At 42.2% G+C, this 20,841-nt stretch overlaps 1 protein-coding gene across 1 annotated transcript; it reads left to right on the forward strand.

The window, feature by feature from the left end:
• The first annotated feature begins 1,478 nt into the window (after positions 1-1,478).
• Positions 1,479-5,845, forward strand: LOC146588716 (alpha-1-antitrypsin-like). The gene is made up of 4 exons (XM_085317649.1): positions 1,479-2,139; positions 2,779-3,049; positions 3,753-3,900; positions 5,636-5,845. Exons 1-4 carry the CDS (start codon positions 1,485-1,487, stop codon positions 5,843-5,845), a joined length of 1,284 nt encoding a protein of 427 aa, XP_085173775.1. The 5' UTR covers positions 1,479-1,484.
• Positions 5,846-20,841: the final 14,996 nt, after the last annotated feature.

Consider the following 20,841-nt stretch of genomic DNA (forward strand, 5'->3'; position numbering starts at 1 on the left):
GAGCAGATGCCAGAGCAGAGGGTAGAGTCCCTGAACCTGCAGTGCTCCCAGGGATGCAGCTACTGGCACTGAGGCAGCCAGGGCGAGAAACCGATCTATCTCAAAGTAGATCTGGGSAATTAAGAAAAGAGTACTCATGAGCTCAAAATGAATTGCTTCTATTTAGAATAACATTTTCTTTTCAGAAGCTATTGTTTTATCTCAARTTTTAGGCAAGCTAAGCACTTACACTCAGCACTGCCACAGCTCAAATCTTCAGTGTCTTTTCTGGGCAGCCAGAGGGAAACCAGAATTAACAACTGCCCACGAAATTTTGATATAAGAATTATACCTGGCATTGGACACAGCCTGAGGCAGAATCCAGTGCTCTAGAATAACTAATCAGCTGCCGTGAACAACATTAACATCTYTCTTTTCCTGTACTCCATTGCCTCCTTCATATTTTTGAGCTTCCAAATTTTGAGGCGAATTAGGTGAGGGCCCCTGTGAAGGACATACTTCTCCAGTATATTTCATGGTTCATTCCCTGAAAAAGATGGAAGAGAGACTGTGGAATTACGTAATCAAAGCTTATCAAATTATGCAGACACACACACTGCAGGGCTGAATTTCAGCTATGCAGGCAACTTCCACTGTAACTTATCCTAAACTCCTGAGTGTTTGGCTTTGCAACTTTACGGATATTTTATGCGCAATAGAGACAACYGGTAAACTTTTTTAGTTCATCCTTATTCTACTGAAACACCTAGGATTATATTTGGAAATAATACAGTTTGTGAGTTCAGAATTGCTGCATAAGAGAGAGAATGATGTAAAAAGTTTAAAGGGTGAGCCTACAGGTGGATTTTGCTCAGTCTTGTGACATTACATTTGTGTCAYTGCAGTGCTTGAGAACCTTGAGCCATAACGAGCCCTTGGGCACTACAAAAGCACGTTAGCAAAAGCCACTTTGTTTACCAAAGCACCCACTGAACACATGTGGGGTACAAGGTGAGCTCCATCGGGCACCCAAAGGTGCGTAGGAGGGCACTGAGACCATGCTAGCCAGCCTGATAGGCAGCAGGCTGAATACACCCGCTGCTGAACGAAGATTGACAACTATATGAATTGCTATAGTACTGTTGCTTCATTTTATGGAAATCCCACCAGAGMCTTGCAGATTTGGCATACTAAACAACAGGGATAAGAAATTAATTCTGAGGCAAGAACTACTTCACACGTGATACCTTACGAAAGGGTACACACTCCCGCATGATGTTTCATTAATATCTTTCTTTCTTTGTTAACTGCCCAGCTGACTGGAAACTGATGGGACTGAATAGAAACGTAATGTACTAGGTAGAAGGCCAAGTAGAAGAGTATTAAAAATTAACATCTGAAAATTATTATCTAAAATACAAGAACCACTTTTATGCAGGAAACATAAAATGTTCTAGATCTAAAAGTAACTCTATTCTTTCTTAACAGAACTAATCAGAAAAAAAATGAAGTCTGCTTTGTTTTTGTGTTTGTTGCTTCTTGGGCTTCACGTCCAGGGTCACCATGAGCCCAGCCACAATGATGAACAAGAGGAACAAAAAACAGTTCATTCTCCAGGAGACCATTCTCATGTTGAAGGTGAAAACCTGGCTCATCTCAAGATAGCTCCAAGCAATGCTGACTTTGCATTTAAATTTTACAAGCAGGTTGCAGCAGAGGCAGGTGACAAGAACATTTTCTTCTCTCCTCTGAGCCTCTCAACTGCCTTTGCAATGCTCTCCCTGGGGGCCAGAGCGACCACGCGCCATCAACTGCATAAAGGTCTTGCCTTCAACCTGACGGAGATGGAGGAGCGGGAGGTCCATGAAGGCTTTCAGCGCCTCCTCCAGCTACTGAATGACTCTCACAGAGAAGTCCAGCTRAGCATGGGCAATGTCCTGTTCATAGATGACCAGCTGACACTGCTCCAAAAATTTGTGGATGATCTCTCAAATTTTTATCATTCTGAAGCTATTTCTAGTAACTTCCAGAATACTTCAGAGGCTAGAAAGGAAATTAATGATTACATAGAAATTAAAACCCATGGGAAATTCATTAACTTACTCAAGAATCTTGATTCAGACACTGTGATGGTTCTAGTTAACTACATTTTCTTTAAAGGTGAGTAACATGACAAATGTGGGTAGAGGTTATCCACTATGCTCYGGAATTCTGATCCCAATCTAAAAACATAATTTATTCATGATGTCAGCCTATGCTATTGCCTATTTGAATATATGCCTTTCTTCCTTTAAATGATGAAATCTAGCATCATTTCTATATATGTTAAAAAAATTCATTTTAAGTCAAGTTCAGAGAAGAAACTATGCAGAACAGTGAAGGGATGAGCTTGGCAACTCACAGTCATTAGTAGAGAGAGRCAGCTCTTTGTGCAGGACGTGGTCAAAGTGACAAACCAATGAGGACACCTTTGTGGAAGGAATAGGCCTGGAGCCTGCATTGTGGAAGTCAGTGGAAGTTTCACCACTGCCTTAAGCAGACAAAAGCGGAGGGTGGAGGTCTTTTCCACAGCAATCCTTGGTCTATATTTCACTTGTGTGATTAGAATTTATTAGAACTGTTGAAACAACATAAAGCTTCTGTCCATGGCAACAGGGCAAGCATCATATAAAATGGAAATCAGCTTGCTGTGGACCCTACTGCTCAAATTATATTATTTTGAGCATCATCTATTCTGGTATTCCCTAATTAGTCCTCTTTTCAGTTTTTTTAACTCTATATTCATTCTTTTGTCACAAGGCTACTGGGAACAACCTTTCAGCAGTTTGCTCACCAGTGATGATGAATTCTTCATGGATGCCAAGAAGTCTGTTAAGGTCAAAATGATGTATCGAAACAAACCTTATAATATCCATAGGGATGAGAAGTTGTCTTGCTGGGTAGTAGAAATCCCATATAAAGGAAATGTTGCTGCGTTGTTTGTTCTGCCTGATGAAGGGGCAATGAAGCAGGTGGAGGATGCTTTGCTGACAGAAACTGTGTCTAACTGGGCAAAATCACTTAAAAACAGGTAATCTGAATTTTTCTCTGGATATATTAAAAACCTGCCTGGATGCAACCCTGTCTAACATGCTCTAGGTGACCATGCTTGAGCAGGGAGGTTGGACTAGATGATCTCCAGAGGTCCCTTCCAACCTCACCCATTCTGTGATTCTGTAGTCCTTTAACTGTTCTTTTACTCAGGTATATTTAAACGTAGAATGGTCCATAACTGYTCATCTAGGCAAGGTATAATTTAGGAGCCCACACTGAGTTGCTAAGCCCAGCTCTGAGGAACCAGGCATTACACAATCCACTTAGATCTAAGGAGGCATCAGGAGGTTTCATCCATGCTCAGCTCCCTCAGCCAAAGCAATAGGARTGCTGCCAGCCATGGAGTACATGGCAGGTACATGGCCCTTGGGAGTCAAACTGGAGAAGGGAGAATCCACTTCAAAAGAACATGCCTTTTCCTTTTCTCCATCCTAGATGACACTGTCTACCCTAGTCACTTTCCAAAGCACCGTGCCCCTGCACAACTGACCAAACTGTGGCTAGTGGAGCTGGTAACTCAATTTCTGCTTCTGTAACGTGAGACTTATCACTTTCTTAGAAAGACAGGCCTCAAGAGGTCAGCACCACAGATACCGGGGATGGATGTATACCTGCAAGAGTTGTTCATGTCAAAGCATATTTCAATAATAAACCCACATTTTTATTTTCTTTCTGAAAAGAAAAATCTACCTATACCTTCCAAAATTCTCCATCTCTGGATCCTACGATGTCAAGAACCTGTTCAAGAAAATGGGTGTGACAGAGGTGTTCAGTGACCAAGCTGATCTCTCCGGAATGACAGAAAATACTCGGTTGAAGGTTTCCAAAGTAAGTATGCAAGCAGAAATAGAGATCATGAGACTTGTCTGCCCCCATTACATACAGATTTTTATCTTTGCAAATAGCCTGATCCTACTTCAGGTATATATTCATGACTCACTGATAGTAACAAGGGAAGGAGAAGTTGAGGGATTCAATGGCTGTTGTTCCAAGAATTCAACATTGAATTGTYGTATAGCAACCCTACAAACTCACCTGAAACTTTTTGAAGAAGAAAACAGATCTGAAAGACAGAAAATAAATAATAGGAGATAATTTCACAACAAGCTAACATAAAACAATTAATATAATATGACAAGAGTCATACAGTTATAGCATAAATTTGGGAATAATTATTCAATGTATATGCCTTTCATTATTACATTATCCAAGCACCTCAGAATTTGTTAGAACAACAAACCTGTGAARCAGGAATAGCCCTATTTCACAAATAAGAAACTGGTGCACAGAAAATTAAGTGATTGCCTAGTGTCCCAGAGAAGGTACATGTCGGGTCACAAGGGAAGTGATATTCCCCCTCTGCCCTGCAGTACTGAGATCACCTCTGCTGTACTGCATTCAATTCTGGGTTTCCCAGTGCAAGAGAGATGTGGACATACAGGAGCAGAGTGAGTCCAGCAGAGGATTTAAGGATGATCAGGGTGCTGGAGCACAGGAGATAAGAGGAGAGATGGAGAGAGCTGGGTTTGCTCAGCCTGGAGAAGAGAAGGTAAGGGGGAGAGGGGTCTCAGTGCTGTCAGCTACCTACCAGGACAGTGCAAAGAAGATGGAAGCAGACTCTTCTTGCTKGTGCACAGTAATAGAACAAGAGGCAATGGACACAAATTAGAACATGGGAAATTCTGATTGGAAATTATGAAAGAAAAATTCTACCATGAGGGTGATCAAACACTAGGACAAGTTACTTAGAGAAGCTATTAAATTTCCATCCTTAGAGATATTCAAAACCTGACCAGATAAGACCCTGCACAACCTGATCTAACCTAAGTTGACTTTGTGTTGGATGGTTGGTTGCATTGGATGACCTCTAGAGGTCCTTCTAACCTGTATTATTTAATMATTTTGTGACTCCTAACAGTGAATAATACCTTTTTGCGCGTGTAAACACTTGAATTAGGGATATAGGATCAGTGAATAGAGGAAGAGCAGCAGAACCACACAATAGGAAATTCCAGATGTGTTATGGGCAATGAAGAAAGAGCACCAAAGGCTGGCGAAAGACAATGAAATAAGATCACATTTGGGTTCAGAAGTATGAATTTGCTGTACCTACCACAGAGAACACTATAAAGTAAAGCCATATCAGTGTGTTAGCTGCCTTCAGGAAAGACATCTGATAAAGCTTGTCACTAGTGTGTCTTCACAGAAAGATTTTTGCAYACAGATTTATGTAAAGTGAAAACATTCTTTTGTGATGTTAAATATTAAACAAAGAAATCTTACTCTGAGAARCAACATAACAAGAAATGTCTTCCATTCTGCTCAGCCTGTGCAAACAGCAGAGTTTGAYTCTGCCAGACTAGTGAAGAATTCTCTCGCTAAGCTCAGAGCAAGCTTTGCTCTCCTTGGAAAGGGTGGACATGAGTATCTTCTCCATAACCAGTAATACACTCATTCTGTGCTCCCTTTTACAAATTACCTTATGGTGTTTAAGCAAGCAAGCTTGTCCCCAGTTGCTTTTCACTCTTCTGTGTCTACATTTTACTCTTTGCTTCCCTTGTAGGCAATTCACAAGGCAAAGGTGGATGTTAATGAGAACGGCACAGAGGCTGCTTCAGTGACTGTGCTAGAAATAATACCAACRTCTCTTCAGATTCCTCCTCCTCCTGTTATCAAATTCAATAGGCCCTTCCTGATGATGATTTTTGACAAAATCTCCCACAGCATCCTCTTTCAGGGGAAAATTGTGAATCCAGCTGCCAGTGAAGACTAGGTCAGAGCACCTGCGCTCAGCACAGAAATTCTGGAGAGTTTGTGCACATTCCAGGGATTTCTTTGCAAAAAGCGATTGGAATTGATCTCTAATTAACAAATAAATAAACATTAAATGTAGTTATTCTTCATTTGCAAACAGAGAGCCAGGGCCATGTTTACAAAATGTTTCAGGCAATATAGGCAGCCATGGGGTCTTCAGCATACATTCCCCGACTTTGCTTGTTCATCACTGGTTCCATGGTCTGCTGCATGAGGATAAACTGAGAATCTGCCTGTCTCCCATGCTCTGCTGAGTCCTCAGCTCAGAGACACGGACTCCAGAGACGTCCCCTTCAGCTGAGAAACTATCATTTCCCTCTCTCTCATTCCACTGAATCCCAGAACAACTTCCTTTAGCTCTGAAACCCTTCCAGTGCTCAATGGCTAAGGAAGGAAATAGAAACATAACCCACTGAAGCCTTTCCTCTCCTAGAGGATGGATGCTCCTACGTTCAGGATAATTCTTTTCTGACCATCCTGACTACTGCCTCATACCAGCTCAGACCCCTTGCTCCCATCTTCATTCCTCTCTAGTTGCTCCAGAGTAAGGCGTCCAACCTTTCTGACTGGACAAGAATTTAGCTTCCATGTCAGGAAAGCTGCACTGTGCAAGTGGTATCATGCATGTACAATATTGCCCATGTTCCCTGGGAGAGTTWGATTTGCTGGTCATGCACCAGACAGGTGTCATCTGCAAGCACACAGCTAATGTCATTTTTACTCCAGGGTTTCCTGTATTGGAAAAACTATGTCCTGCTAAAATAATGTGTAGAGCCTGCTCTTTGCAGCTATCTTCTCCCAGGAAAGCACAAGCAATGGGTGGCAGGCCACAAGAAATGGTTGGCATTAAAGGACCCCATATCTGACTTTCCATTTTCCTGGGGTCATTGAGTCCTTCTGTYTCATGTGACTTCCTCACATCAGTGACATGGGAACAGCTGAGGGGATTTGAACAAGATTTTGTGATCCAACAAYTCTGATTTTTTGGTGCCTAAATTGAACAGTGTATCTTCTTTTCTRCTTCACTCTTTCATGACTCAGGTGCCGTTTCATGCTTGTCATCATCAGCTACCTCCCCTGAGAACTTTGTTTCCRTCAAAAGCTACTTCTTTTGGATGCCACGTAGCTGGTCATTCCCCAGAACTTCTTACGAAAAATCAAATTCTCCTTGCCCTGCCAAACTGCTTGTCTACAAATGACATTAGGTCTAATTTAATTTTTCACCCACTAATATGGTTGACTGAATGATTTGGAAGGTGACTGATTGATTGACTTCCCAATGATTAATCTCTCTAAATGTTTCAGGTATCCATTAAATTGATCTCTTTCATGCCTCTGAAAAGGCTAAGGATGAGCTCAAACACAAGTAGTGCTAAAAATAACTTTAAGTTCACTAATGTTAATAATGCTTAATTGACACATAGAACATTTTCATAGCACTGGTTATTAATGAATTGTCATGAGTTGCCATTATTATTAACTTATCCCCTATCCCATCACAGAATCAGTAACTGATGGGCCACTAAGTGCTTTATCAATACAGACCAAAATAAGCAGCAATATCTCCAAAACCAAAAGGTTTCCAATCTAAGCTTTGTTTCCCACGTGAGGAGGGACAGCAGTCAAAATTTTAGCTGACAGGGCTTCCACCTCCTAGCCATTGCGAGAAGATGTTTGTGGGGTGGCTGCTCAGCTTCTGGAAAGGCTGGGTCAGAATGAGAATAAATACTATTTCTGTGGTGGCTCAGTTTGGGAAAGTCCTGACAGGTCATAATGGTTTGTATAGGAGAAAACAGGAATTTGCRTATTTGTAGGGAGATACTCAAGCTTTTCACATGGACAAGCACAAACRTTTCCCTAGACTTACAGGCAAAGAAAAGCCCTAGTCAACCTATTCACACAGTCCTAGAGATTCRTTTATTGAAAATATTTTCTCTATAATCCCTGTGTTGTCTTCAGATCTTAAAGATAAAAAAATGACAGTTGGAAAAATTCTATACAGAATACCTTAGTCAGCTATACATATTTAACTCACTTTTCCACTCAGTRGATTAAACTCAGTTGTTCTGACAATGCTTGAAAGGACAAACCTCCTTTGCTGGAGCCAAGTCAAGGATTTCAGCTCTGCAGAGGACTGCCAGACCACAGTGCCTAATGCTCAATTACTAATGCAGCTACGCAGTCACTGCTCTGTCCCTTTGGGAGCGGTGGGATTTAGGTGAGCGGTATCTGTGCTGTTTCGGACAGGTTAGAGTGAAGGCAGGAACATGAGAAGTGGAAAACTGTTAGCATTACCTCACTTCTCTCCCCCTCCTCTGCCCACTTCTGAGAAACGAAAACCAAGAACAATTCTTTTATATATATATATATATATATATATATATATATGGTTGTAAATATTAGATAGAGGAAATAGAGACCTTTGCAAAAATTCATGATTCTCCTGTTATGAGAGTCATGAGATTCTCTTACAGAAAATAGTGCAAGTTTACTTGGTGCCATATGGGTACAAGTTGCTATTTGAGGATGGAAAATTTATTTCAGCAGAGAGGATAGTTCCCAGCAATGCTTATGCAACTTCCCTACAACAGCACACGGTAGGAACTATCACTCCCAAAACTTTCAAAAGTGCAGCCCAGTGACTTCTCAAGTAAACAGTTTACTTAAGATTTTGTTGAAGATTTAAAATGGTTTTGAAAAGACAGTCAGAGAGCTGGAAGAGATCAGGAGTGCTCTGAACTGATTTGCTCAGGAATGTCAGTTCCGCGGTGAAACTAAAGGGATAGAGCAAGCGTGAGATCATATAACAGAAAAAGGGAAAAACCTTTACAGATGTTCTGAAAGCCTGCCACAGAAGCGTCGTCCCCACTGCAGCATCCTGAAGCTCACTGCACTTGAGCAGAGCGGCGCAAGGGGAGGAAGCCGGGAGCCGGCGCAAGGAACGGCCCTGGGAACGTGCAGTGCGGTCCCGGGGAGGGGTGACCGGCACCGCCGGGACACCTTCACGGATAATGCGTGTTCAGTACTGTCATGCCACCACGGTCCACATGCGGTAAATATCAGTGTTTAGGCTTTTGGTTAGAGATGGCTTTTAGGGCACTCGTGAGGGCAAAAGATCTGTTATAAGTTAGAAGGGGATATGAAAAGAAAAAAAAATCTTTTCTAATAGTTGGCTGCATAATTTCAAGCTGCAAAAAATGAAAGGGAACTAGCTTCTATTTCAGTCTTTCTGAAATCCAGGCATAAAACTTTTTACACATGAAAATTAAATTAGCTGTGGATTGGAGCTTACACTTTTTGGTATYGATATTTAGCAAGTTTCTGCAACACATGCTAGTTCGCTTATGAAACTAAGTGATCATTCCTACAACTACTGAGGTAAGAATAAAAGTTATAATTCTACAATCTTTAAGAAACTGAAAGAGCTAGAATTTTAACACAAATCCTAATTTCCAAATCAAAACTTCTGGAGCATGGTCTCATGTGTTACTGAATCTCTCAGAACATACAAGCTATTTCCAGTCTTTTTTTCCTGCCTCCTAGTCAATAACATTTAYGTTCTGCTGAAAAAAAAGAACACACGTCTGAAGGGAAAGTGCTTGATGAAATCAAAATGTGAAGTCRGGTGGTTGAGAGTTAGTGTACTCCACTGGATGAAATCCCTTCTCCTTTTTTCCTTTGATATGAAGAAGATTTTTTTTATGCACAATTGGACTCAATTCTTTTCTGCACTTTACCTTCCAATGAAGTCACTTAGCCTAAACTCTGGCACATATTGTTCCAATTTTGATATTAAAGAAACCTGTGGCCCCATTCTTTAGCACACTGTAAAATAAATATAATTCAATCTTCTCTTTCTCCATCATGCCTTGCTTTGTCATCTCATAAGAATATAAATCTTACAGACAGCAATACTTACCTTATGTGCAAAGGTAAATCAGAAAACATTAAAAATCCTCTCACCACCAAGGTAATTGTCTCATGGGGTGAGCATYAGCTGGGAGTAGTGGCTGTGCTGGTGAATATATTTTGACACGGGTAGAAAATTGGAATAGACCAAGAAAGATTTGAGTGGACAAAGACTGGCCACTCTTACTACTGGCTGAGGAACTGAGCCCACAAACCTCTACCAGTTYAGTTACTCACCTCATCTCACGTGCAGCCCAATTCTGAGGTTTGGTGAGTTTTCAGTATGAAAAACTCCCTTTTCTGCCTTTCATTTATATTGCTTTGGTTAACTGAAAGAAGATGTACTACTAGTATTAYGGCCTACAGGTTGCAGGGAAGAGGGACCCTTGAACTTCTAAGAGGCAGAAGCAGGAAAAAAAACACAGCTGTAGCAAAAAAATGGAAGACAGAGAAATTTTCTGCTGCATTTCTTGTACTCATGACCACTAGTGACAAACTATTTCAAAGGAAATTTTCAAAGGAAAATTTACAGTGATTCCTTTGTTAGCGGTGGGTATCCAGCTGTTGCCATGATCCCAATGCAGAAAAATATACCTTCCTTGTAGCAGGATTGGCTAAAAAAAAGCAGTGTCACTGGTGAAATCATCACCTACAGTTAGCCCCAGCAACACTGACTTTGCATTAGTTTTCACAAGCAAGTCATGATCAGAGGCAGGTGCTGACAAGAAGGTTTTCTCTGCTGCCTTTGCAATGCTCTCCCCGGGGGCCAGGCCTCACCACCAGCCTGACAGAGAAGCAGGAGATCGCTTCTTGTTTTATTCCTGCTAAACCTGCAAAGATTTTCTTTCAACTTGCAAAACAGCCATCAGATTGAACATGAAGTAGTGGCAGGGTGGAAATGCTACGGCTCCAGGAGGGGGTGGCCTGCGGAGGCAGCTGGCGAAGGGAAYAGCTGCACTGTCCTTTTCCTGGAGGAGGAGGAGGAAACAATGCAGGTGGAGGGAGTTTAAAATCACTTGCAAATGTGTCATTTTCAATTGCTATGGATGAAGAAGTCACACTGGGACAGAACATTGCGTTCAGTCCCCTGCCACCAAGAATGGCAGTCAAACACTTGTAGAAAGACCAAGCAAAGGAAGCAGCCAGGAGAAGATGCAAAAAGGGCTCTGGGTCATGAAGTACGACAAGAATGAGTCATTCTGAGGGATTGCAGATGATCTTTTTCATTCAGACGTAGAMGACGACACTAAGAATTTGGCTTCTTTTTCCAGATCTGTTTTTAAAAATTCTCTCATGGAGTTGGTCAGTACTGAAATGAACTAGGAAAAATTCGGTATTTGCTCCCAAAATTGGTACTGGGAGCTATATGCCAGCCAGGCAGAGCAGAATAGGATGAAGCCATTCATATAGAGAAATACAACGAAGATAGATTCTGGTGGAGAAGTAGGAGTGAGAAGGTATCCCTTCTCTATCCTACTTCTAGAGTAAAAGACACAGCGATGTAGGCTGTGAGGACCGTACTTTMTTTGTGAGGATGGAAGTGCCAAGTGTTATAAGCTACTTCAGTGAGTAAAGTTGTCTGTGTTGAGGGGTGGTAGTGGTGGTGGAAATCAGTTGAAGGTAATGCATTGCTATACACATCAGCACAGATTAGACTAAATTTCCAGTCTGTGATAAGAGGTCACCTGTACCTTTAGGCAGGTCCCCAAGTCAAGGGCATGAGTAGCGTAGTGCCCTGCAGGCAGAAACTGAGGCTCTAGAGGCCTTGGAGCTTAAGTTTCTCTCTCGTGAGGGAAGTAACTCGCTTTTCACCTGTTCTGAGTAGCCAGGTGGATGAAAATTCTGGGTAATTCTGTACTTTCCTCAGCCAGAAATGAGGTATATGGATTTTGACCCTTGATTGCTTTCATGTCAGCTGAAAGAGAAGTATTCCCGCTTTTGTACAGGAAATTCAGAGAATCCAGGGAATTTCTGGAATCTGAAAAGACAATATGGATTTAATCTGCCATGTATTACCCTTACAACACCTTTTATCCATTTTTTCCTGGCTCTTGACAGACATCTTTCTTTACCTTTACAAGCCAGTCATCTTTACTATTTTTGGTGTCAAGATACCATCTAAGAAAATGGGCATTATTGATGTGCTCAGTAACAGCACTGGTCTCACTGGAATCACAGGACAGTCTGACCTGGCAGTCCCTAGAGTGAGCTGTAGGTTGGGGCTGAGATCATCCTAGCAGTGACTGTGCTTTACCCTTGCAAACAACCTGACCTGCCATCCAGTGAAATGAGAGGTTATGAGCAACAATAAGRTTGAAGGCTGCAGATTGGTGTATTTGAAAAATAACATCCTTGTCTTCAAAGTTATTGTGAACTCACTTGATTTCTTTGAAATGTACCTATTGAAATAAGTATCATAAATAGTAATGGAAGRTCCAGAAAAAAATTCATAATTTATCCTCTGGCCACAAAATTGTATATGCTGAAAACATACCACAAGAGCCTGTTACTTTAGACCCTTTTTCTTTTAGGGATATTTTAAATTCCCCTTTTCTGTAGCATTGGACCACCTCCCAGTTTACCGGGGCATTGCCTTTACAACTGCCTTWCAAGATACGGAATTCATTTTCGACTAGTACTGGAGGTGCAGGTAGGTTAAATGATTTCCATGAGGTTGTTGAGATGTCAGCACACCCTCATTTCTTGTGGGTAGAGCCATGTCCCGGGGAGAGCCTGCTCAAGGCAAGCAGTGGGGCTCAATTGCTATGAGAAGAAAAAAAATCAGAGCCTCACTACAAACAGGTGTAYAAAAATACCTCCCTCACATGTGCCCTTAGGGAACCAAGATGTGCCTGTGAAGCGAGAATCTTGAGCACACCTYGAAATAAAGCACCCCAAAATATAAACACATTGTCTCCACATCAACACCCATCCTGGGGTCCCAGAGGCTGAATCACGGATTTTGGTTCCTATAAAGAGCCTGCTGAGTCTAAGCCRGCAAAAACTCACCTTTGCTTCTGATGGGTTTATAAGCCAGGGCTGAGTCAGCAGTCTCCACTGATGCTGGGTTATTTCCTTACCAAACTCTGCACTTGCTGTGAGTAGGCTCATGGTTGTGTCCCACAGGCCAGATCACRCAGCCAGCTGTCACTGTACCACAATTAAAGCATTTTCCCATGCAAATTGAAGATGAGAGTGTTCCCATTTCCCCTGCAAGCACTCCATTGCTGCAAGGGAGACTCATGTTCATGGGAAGCTGTGGCCTGACTGGTGACATTACATATTGCTCTTTCCCCAGCTCTGCCCATGGATGCAGAAAAACCACAGTGTCATCTTTGGCCATGTAAACCYGGGGCACTAGCTCAGCTGTAACATGGAGCACATTAGTGCAATGCTACACAAATCTGACAGTGATGCTTCCAGAGATGGTCTGAAGCCAGCAGCTGGCTTCTGCTCTCAGACAGTAAAGCGGGTCAGGGTTTGTTGCAGCTCATGGCTGACATGGGACCCCAGCACAGAGACATACCATCTGTGCTCAGATCCAGCCAGGTTTGCAGACCTGTTACGGAAAGCAGACCCTCCCTAGTGCAGCATCTGAGACCATAGCTGTGCCTAGGATCCTGCTGCAGGGCTCCCGGGTGACACTGCTGCCCGACCACAGGCACCTCAGCTATCTGTGCTGCAGCCTCCAGCTCTTCACTCCAACCAGATGTGCTTGACCTCTGTCTGCACAGGTCTCAGGAGGAGTTTGGAAAAAGAATAATCCTTCCTATAATGACTGTAAGTGGGGAAAAATGATTAATACCCACAGTGGAAGATRGGGAAGCTGCTGAGTAATAATTTGAATTGAGGGCAGGGCTGGGTTTTCTTTAACTGAGACAAATTATGATATGCTGTTTAAGGGAAAGTGCCAGAGAAGAATGAAGAGCTAAGGGGAAGGCAAGACACTGAGGGATCAGGCATGGGTAAGTGCAGCATGAAAGAGACCAGATGAGACATTTTGACTGACAGATAACAAGGATGAAGCAGCTGTGGAAAGRGAAGTAAATGAGGAGTGAGGATATAGTGGAAGGTATTTTTTAATATTTTTTGTTGTTGTTGAAATGTTGATGCTCTGAGTGGAGAAGGGAAGTCACAATGTCAGTGAGAAACAGTCCTTAAACAGTCTTATAATTTGTTCTTTCAGTATTAGGTCTTTCCTGTTTACTCCTGAATTGCAGGASTTATTTGTATTTGTTTTCACTCACATAATGGTTATAGATCATCGCACAATTTATAGATTATAACAMAGTTGCTACATGTTTCTCAGATGAGACATTCAGACCGTTTGAAGAAAGACCAGGAGAATCCAGCTGTCTCTGGCCCAGGTGGGCTGAAGGGAATAAGAACAACTCTTAAATGGTCCTAAGTGCCAAGGAGCAGCTACCCTGACTAGTCTAACTTCAATTTCACTTTAGAAAATGTTATAGATTCACTGGTTAGTCCTGCTTGGGCTTTACACTGCAAATTTGATAATGGCCTTCAGGTGCAAGCTTGAAGTACTGAAAGGGCAGAGAACAAAATACAGTGTGAAGCAGCAGGAACGCATATTATTTGCCATTATAGGCGAGACAAGCTAGTAAATGACTAAGGAACCAAATGCTTCATTTCTTGTTATTGATTTCATTTTTTCAAGGCTTCCCCCATTCCACTTCAAGGCCATCTGTTCAGCTGACATCAAGGGAGGAGCCAAATGGCTCCAAGCACTGCTCTGCCAGAGCATGGCACCCTTTTAATTCTCATTCCTATTCTTCTGCAGTTAGTGGGGAAGGAGGGGAGCTTTTGTTTTGGAAGTCCAGATGTTGCTAGGAGTCTCAAGGGTAGCACTGTTCGTGCGTGTATCATTAGCAGGAGAGTTGGACATCACTTAAGTTACTTAAGTTTCAGGCCTTAGGTAACAGAGAAATGTGATTGATTTTTCTTGTCTATTCCTATAACAAATGACGCCTACTTTTTGAGAAAAAAAAAAGAAAATAATTTGAATCTTGCTTCTAACTATCAGCTCGACAGCTRATCTGAAAGTTGTCCCAGCGATGAGCCCAGTTTCTCAGAACAGGCCCCAGCGGCTTAAATTTGCCTTTAGGGTCTGAAAAATGGTCACAAAAGGGGTAGATAACAAAAATATTTTTGATGCACCTTTGAGCTTTCTTACTGCTTTTGTAATCTCAAAATCTTGTAAAAAGTACTAAATCTATCTCTTGGAGTCACACACACTAAGGTCTTGCCTTCAGCCTGACAGAGGTTAAGGGGTGGCAGGTCCATGACAACATTTGGTGGATGCCCCAGTTAGAAAACCTGAAAGCAAGGTCCAGCTGAGCATGAAGAATAAACCAACCGGAACTGCTACAATTTTTTTTTTGGATGATATCAGAAGTTTTTTGGCAACTCAGAAGTTACTTCTAGTAACATCTGGAGCTCTTTGGTGGCTGAGATGAATGCTTGAAAAAACTGCTGACTTAGCTGATAGCTATCACACACACAGTCAGACAGATTTTCTTGCCAGCCACATTTCTTTAAATGGCAGCATAGCTAATGTTTGGGGAGGGGAGGAAAGTTTATAATGAAGAGACACAAACAGGTTTCTAGTCCTGATTCCTAGTTTAAGAGAGACATGGAGCTACTGGAGGGAGTCCAGCACAGGGCTATGAGGATGATCAGAGGGCTGGAGCATCTGACCTGTGAGGAGCGGCTGTGAGAGCTGGGCCTGTTTAGCCTGGGGAAGAGAAGACTGAGGGGGGATCTYATCAATGTGTACAAGTACCTTGAGGCAGATGTAAAGGGGATGGCAMCAAACTCTTTTCAGTGGTGCCCAGTGACAAGACAAGAGGCAATGGGCACAAACTGAAACACAGGGAGTTCTGCCTGAACATAAGAAAAGCTTCTTTCCTGCGAGAGCGACAGAGCACTGGAACAAGTTACCCAGAGAGATTGTGGAGTCTCCTTCTCTGSAGGTATTCAAGGCCCGCCTAGACCTGATCCTATCTAACATGCTCTAGGTGACCCTGCTTGAGCAGGGAGGTTGGACTAGATGATCTCCAGCAGTCCCTTCCAACCTCAACCATTCTGTGATTCCTATAGAACTAGGACTGAATAAAATCTCTTCACTAACTCTGTTAAAGCTTTCTATGAAACTTAATAATTTACATCTGTAAATCTGTGTCTCTGTAGGCAAGTATATCCCATTTATGTAAGTGACTCATCAAGCACTTTGCCTTCCTACATGTTGTTTTGAAGTCACTGGGAGCTATAGGTATGTATCACCTGTCTCTATTGCAGGTTGGGTTGATTTTCCCATTTCAATATGGCACTAAAAAAGGAAACAAATGCACAGCCTCTGCATAGTTTAGGAATAGGGACATTTTTTCCACAGCTCTGCAGGGCCTGAGACACTCACTGCATTTGCACACTGCACACCTTTGCAAACCTTTTTGCTCGACTCTTATTCAGGAGCAAAGTACCCAAAACTGAGTGCCACCTATTCTATTCWATGAGGGATTTTTGCAAGCATGGAAATTTTCCTTAAGACAAAAAAGAAAAAAGAAAATACAATAACTTAACTGTTTTGGGCCCCAAAGCAGGGGCCATGTGTGCACATGGTGGGGAAGGGAGAAAGTAACATCAGAATGAGTTTCCCCTCACAGGATCAACTTTGAACAATTTAATTTCCTATCTTACAGGCAGTATAGCGTAAAAATGTTTGGTAGTGCGCAACAGTCATGGGCAGGGGTTGAGTTGAGTGAAAGTCCATTAAGTTTTAAGATCAGCTGGATGACATCAACAGTTCTGAAATTGGGGGGGAAAAGGTTGAAAGCCTTTGAAAGGCTGTCACTTTCCGATCTAGGCCCTTATCCCTTGCATTCCCTGTGCTATTACAGAAGAAAAGTAGATTAGATGTAAGATAAGTGCAAGGCAGCTCTGTCTCTGGGGCACAGCCATTGAACCATTTTCGCAAGGGTTCAGGAGAATCCTTACAGTTCACCAAAGGAATAAGGGTGTTATTTGTTTCTGTGTGTTTCTAAAATGAAACAGTTTGATCTGGAACTGATCTGAAACAGGTGCATGGCCTCAGCTTAATAACAGAAAAACAATTTAGAAAACTTTGATTTGCTTTAAATCTGCGGTTTTAGGAAAGACTGTTTCCATTCATTTCACATGCTTACCTTTCAYCAGGAGTATTACTAGCTAATAAAACTTTCAGTGCATCAGTAATTATGGGCATTGTTTGATGGCTCCAGCCGGCTGGTTACAGAGTAGATATTCCATTGCAAAAAATAAGATTTCTATGGTCCCAAAACTTAAGTAATGACCTAATCAGATATTCATCACATAATGATTTCTTTTTCTTCTTTCAATTTCATTTTCCAGTTTCACAGAAGCCTTATGAATGACACATTTTGTTGTAAGATGACTCAGGATCATTTGTTTTTTCCTGATGGAAAAATATCAATAAAACCTAAACAAACCCCAAATGATTGYCACCCAGGCAGGCAGCTACTCAGTGCTCACAGGGCTCACTATATTTTCTGCTGAGTTTAGTCAAGTCCCATAGACACAGTAGCATTCTCTTGCTTGCTCCACAGAAGGGAAAAAGCAGCAGGCAGAGAACACTCATTGCAATACAAACATGGGAAAATTTTCACCAGGGTACAAAACCTGATCAGCTGCTGTGTTCACATACACTTAATGGCAGAATAGCTTAGAAATGTTTCACCTAGGCAGTACAAGCATAGCATAGTCTCTTGCTTTTGGTACAAGACTGAGGGGAAAATTTCTCTCTCTCCTCAGCAGAGGGCATCAGCACAGGGAGATGTGCTTCCYTCCTAATTTTGTACAGAGCCAGATGGCACAGGCAGGAATGGAGGTATTCCCCTTCCTGGTATTTGCAGTCACCTACAAGTGATAACATCAGGTCCCYCACACTGTCACACAGCTGGTGAGAAGGTAGGGGAAAAAATCACCCTTTGGCATCTTCCCCTGAGCAGTCATGTTGAAGGAACCATTTAACTCCAATAAGAATAAGGCCATTTCTTGCTCTCTACACCAGATCAGAATACCCAAATATCATGCTGTCCCCCAAACCAGCAGTGTTGTATGTCATAGATAGGTGATATTTACTATAAATATTGGAAAAATATTMTACAACTAGCCTTCTAGCACATGGAGAGGTTCAGTTAATTAATATTTGAGACCATGGGATGGTTTCACAGGATTGTAGTRTATTTGGTATCTAGCAACATGGACTTAATTCACTTATATTTATTTTTTTTTTTWAAACAGAATTGCCTTCCAATACTTGCTATTTTGGGAACCTATGAAGCAAGACCATCCTTGGAAAAAGGATATAGCTCACATGTTTAAGAGCTCCTCTGACATTTCTAGAATTACTGGAAGACTGGGCTGGTAGTTTCCAAAGCAAGTCTGAACTGAGAGTGTGAACAAAAGATTTGGTTGCATCATTGACCTGATCTGTTCAGATGACCTGGTCTGAGAAGGTTCTYGCTCAAGGAGATCAAACAACAAGAGAATCACAAAATTGTACTCTCCCTTTCCTACGGGGAATCATTATCACTGTCAATTAAGGGATATTCTGAACTCACTAGCTCATTTGAGACACTGCTGTAGAAATAAGTGTTATCCAAGAAAGAGATGAAAAGGTAGGTAGAGTATGCAATATCAGTTAGAGCTAAGATAAAATTAAGGACTTAGGAAAAGACATTGAGTTAAGTACATACATGGGTATTTACTGCAGTATGCAAACATCCAAYGACCTGTCTTCACCCTCACAAGCATATCATAAGGGAGCCTATCATTTTTATAGGTGGAAAGCTAAGACAGARATAGGCAAATTCCCTGTAATCACATGGAAGATCACTAGCACCATTTTAATTTGTACCTTGCTCCAAGGCAGCTGCCTCAGGCAGGTATCCTATGATTTCTGAATAAGTAGAAAGAAACACTTTACTGCCCCATGAACTTCTTGCCTCTTGCACTCAGGCTCACCACCCATGTAAGTACACTTCACTGCAGTGCTTTACTGCCACCTGTACCCCCACCACACTTGCACTCACTGATCTTCCTCTGCAAAAATGCTGCAATTGCCCAAAAACAGAGCAGGAGCCTGAAGAGCAAAAATCACAGCAAGTAAGTAGTAGCCTCCTTCAAAGTAAGCAGTTGATTAAAACCCAGAACCCCCTCATTTTCCATAGCAATTTAATCGTTGAACATCTCCACAAAGTAGTACCAACTGTGAGAGAGAAAACAATAAACACAATGGGTGCAATTTAGGGATCAGACCTGCTTGGGTCTTCAGGAGATTCTTAGCTTCTTCTGCACTATCAGGAGCATCCAAATGCTTATCCATAAGCATTCAAATATATATACACAGCATGTATCAATCAAGCTGGGTGAGTCAGGCAATCAGCCTGCTAACTGCRAGAAGAGCACTCAGCTGAACACAAACCTGCTCATCTAAAGCTCTTACATCATCGTCTTAGCACAGCTCCATCTACAAACATGTGGCATGTGTGCACCCAGGTTTCCAGATCATGCGTTTCTCACACYATTCAAATGACTGATTGCAGCAATATCAACCCGTTATTACTGAAGCACATTAGGCAACTGAGTTGTACCAGAAACCTCTAGACAATCGTTCACACATTTTTAATTTTTACCAAGCCTATTACATTACCAAAGGCCTACATTATTAACTGCCTCAGAAGGATTTGTATAAAATCTAGTTTTCCAGAGGAGAGTTTTTTTTCTTGAATGGATTCCATAATGCTTATTTAGGGAAGTACAGTGCATGACAGAATTACAGATGTTTCGCTAGATTAACTCCTTGGTGCCTAAAAAGACTGTAAAGCAGATTTTTTGCTCTGCACCCATCTCATTAATTTTGCTTRCTCCATGAGCACTGAGCTTTCTGCTGTTAAAGGAATGTGAGTAACAACACACAGAACACCACACTCACTGAAACACAGTAACTTGAATGCAGTTCAGTCCTGCTGGGTACACTGCAAACTCTGCTATATTTTGTTTAGGAAAAGTGTGGATATGGAGGTTTGTTTACCGAGTTGTTTTGCTCCGGTGTGGCTGACAGTATTGACAGTACTGTCCCCTTCAAAGGCCTTCACACCAGCTCAGATAGGGACCGCGCTGGGGGAATTCTTGTTCTAGCTCAAAAACGTAGAGAGATGAGGTAAGTGTGAATCAAGTGCAGATTCCTAGTGGAGGGCTTGACCACAGACCCTCGACCAGTTCAGCACAGGGCCAGAAAGCAGGGAAGTGGCTCGAGTTGATGCCCAGAGGATTTCATAAACATGTGTTGGCAGCTCAGCTCTCATCTGCTAAATACCATCTAACTCCCTCTCACTCCACTTTCTCCATAAACATCACCCCAAAGCAAATGGTCCTACTTCTTCCCGTTGGTGGTGCTGGAGAGGAGAGATCTCAGTGGTACAAAATGAGCAAATCTGGAATGAAGCTCACGTGCTTTTCTGTGCAGGTGACTGACAGAGGTGGATGGGGAATGGGGGAGAGGAAGGGGAGGGAAAAAGACCAGTAARGGGATAAGAAATAAGTGGTGGCAAAAAGATGATGATAATGGCAAAATGAGACAACACCAGAACTTAATCACTTGGAAAACACATACGCAGATTCTCATATCTGATGTAACTTGCATTCTTTTCAGAAGACAATAGTTCCAAAAGAAGACAAAAACAATTCTCTTTCTGAGTGTGTTACTGACTGGGCCTCGTGTTGCAGTCCGGTGTCAGCCCATGCCAGGCCACCCTGATGATCAGAAAGAGCAAGAGTCGCAAGATGAAGGTGGGACCACACAATAAAACCTGGCTTATCTCAGGATGACATGTGTCATGGAGGATGGAAGGGCACCTCCACTAGGTTTGGGAGGGTTTTCCTCCCAGGGTCACGAGGAGGCTGGGAGTACAGTCACAGGAGCAAACAGCTCTGGCAGGAGGGCACGTGGTATGAGGGGTTTGTAAGCAG

The sequence above is a fragment of the Rhea americana genome, unplaced genomic scaffold (genome assembly GCF_003343005.1).
Source record: "Rhea americana isolate MKP2758 unplaced genomic scaffold, rheAme1 scaffold_5, whole genome shotgun sequence".
NCBI classification, from domain to species: domain Eukaryota; kingdom Metazoa; phylum Chordata; class Aves; order Rheiformes; family Rheidae; genus Rhea; species Rhea americana.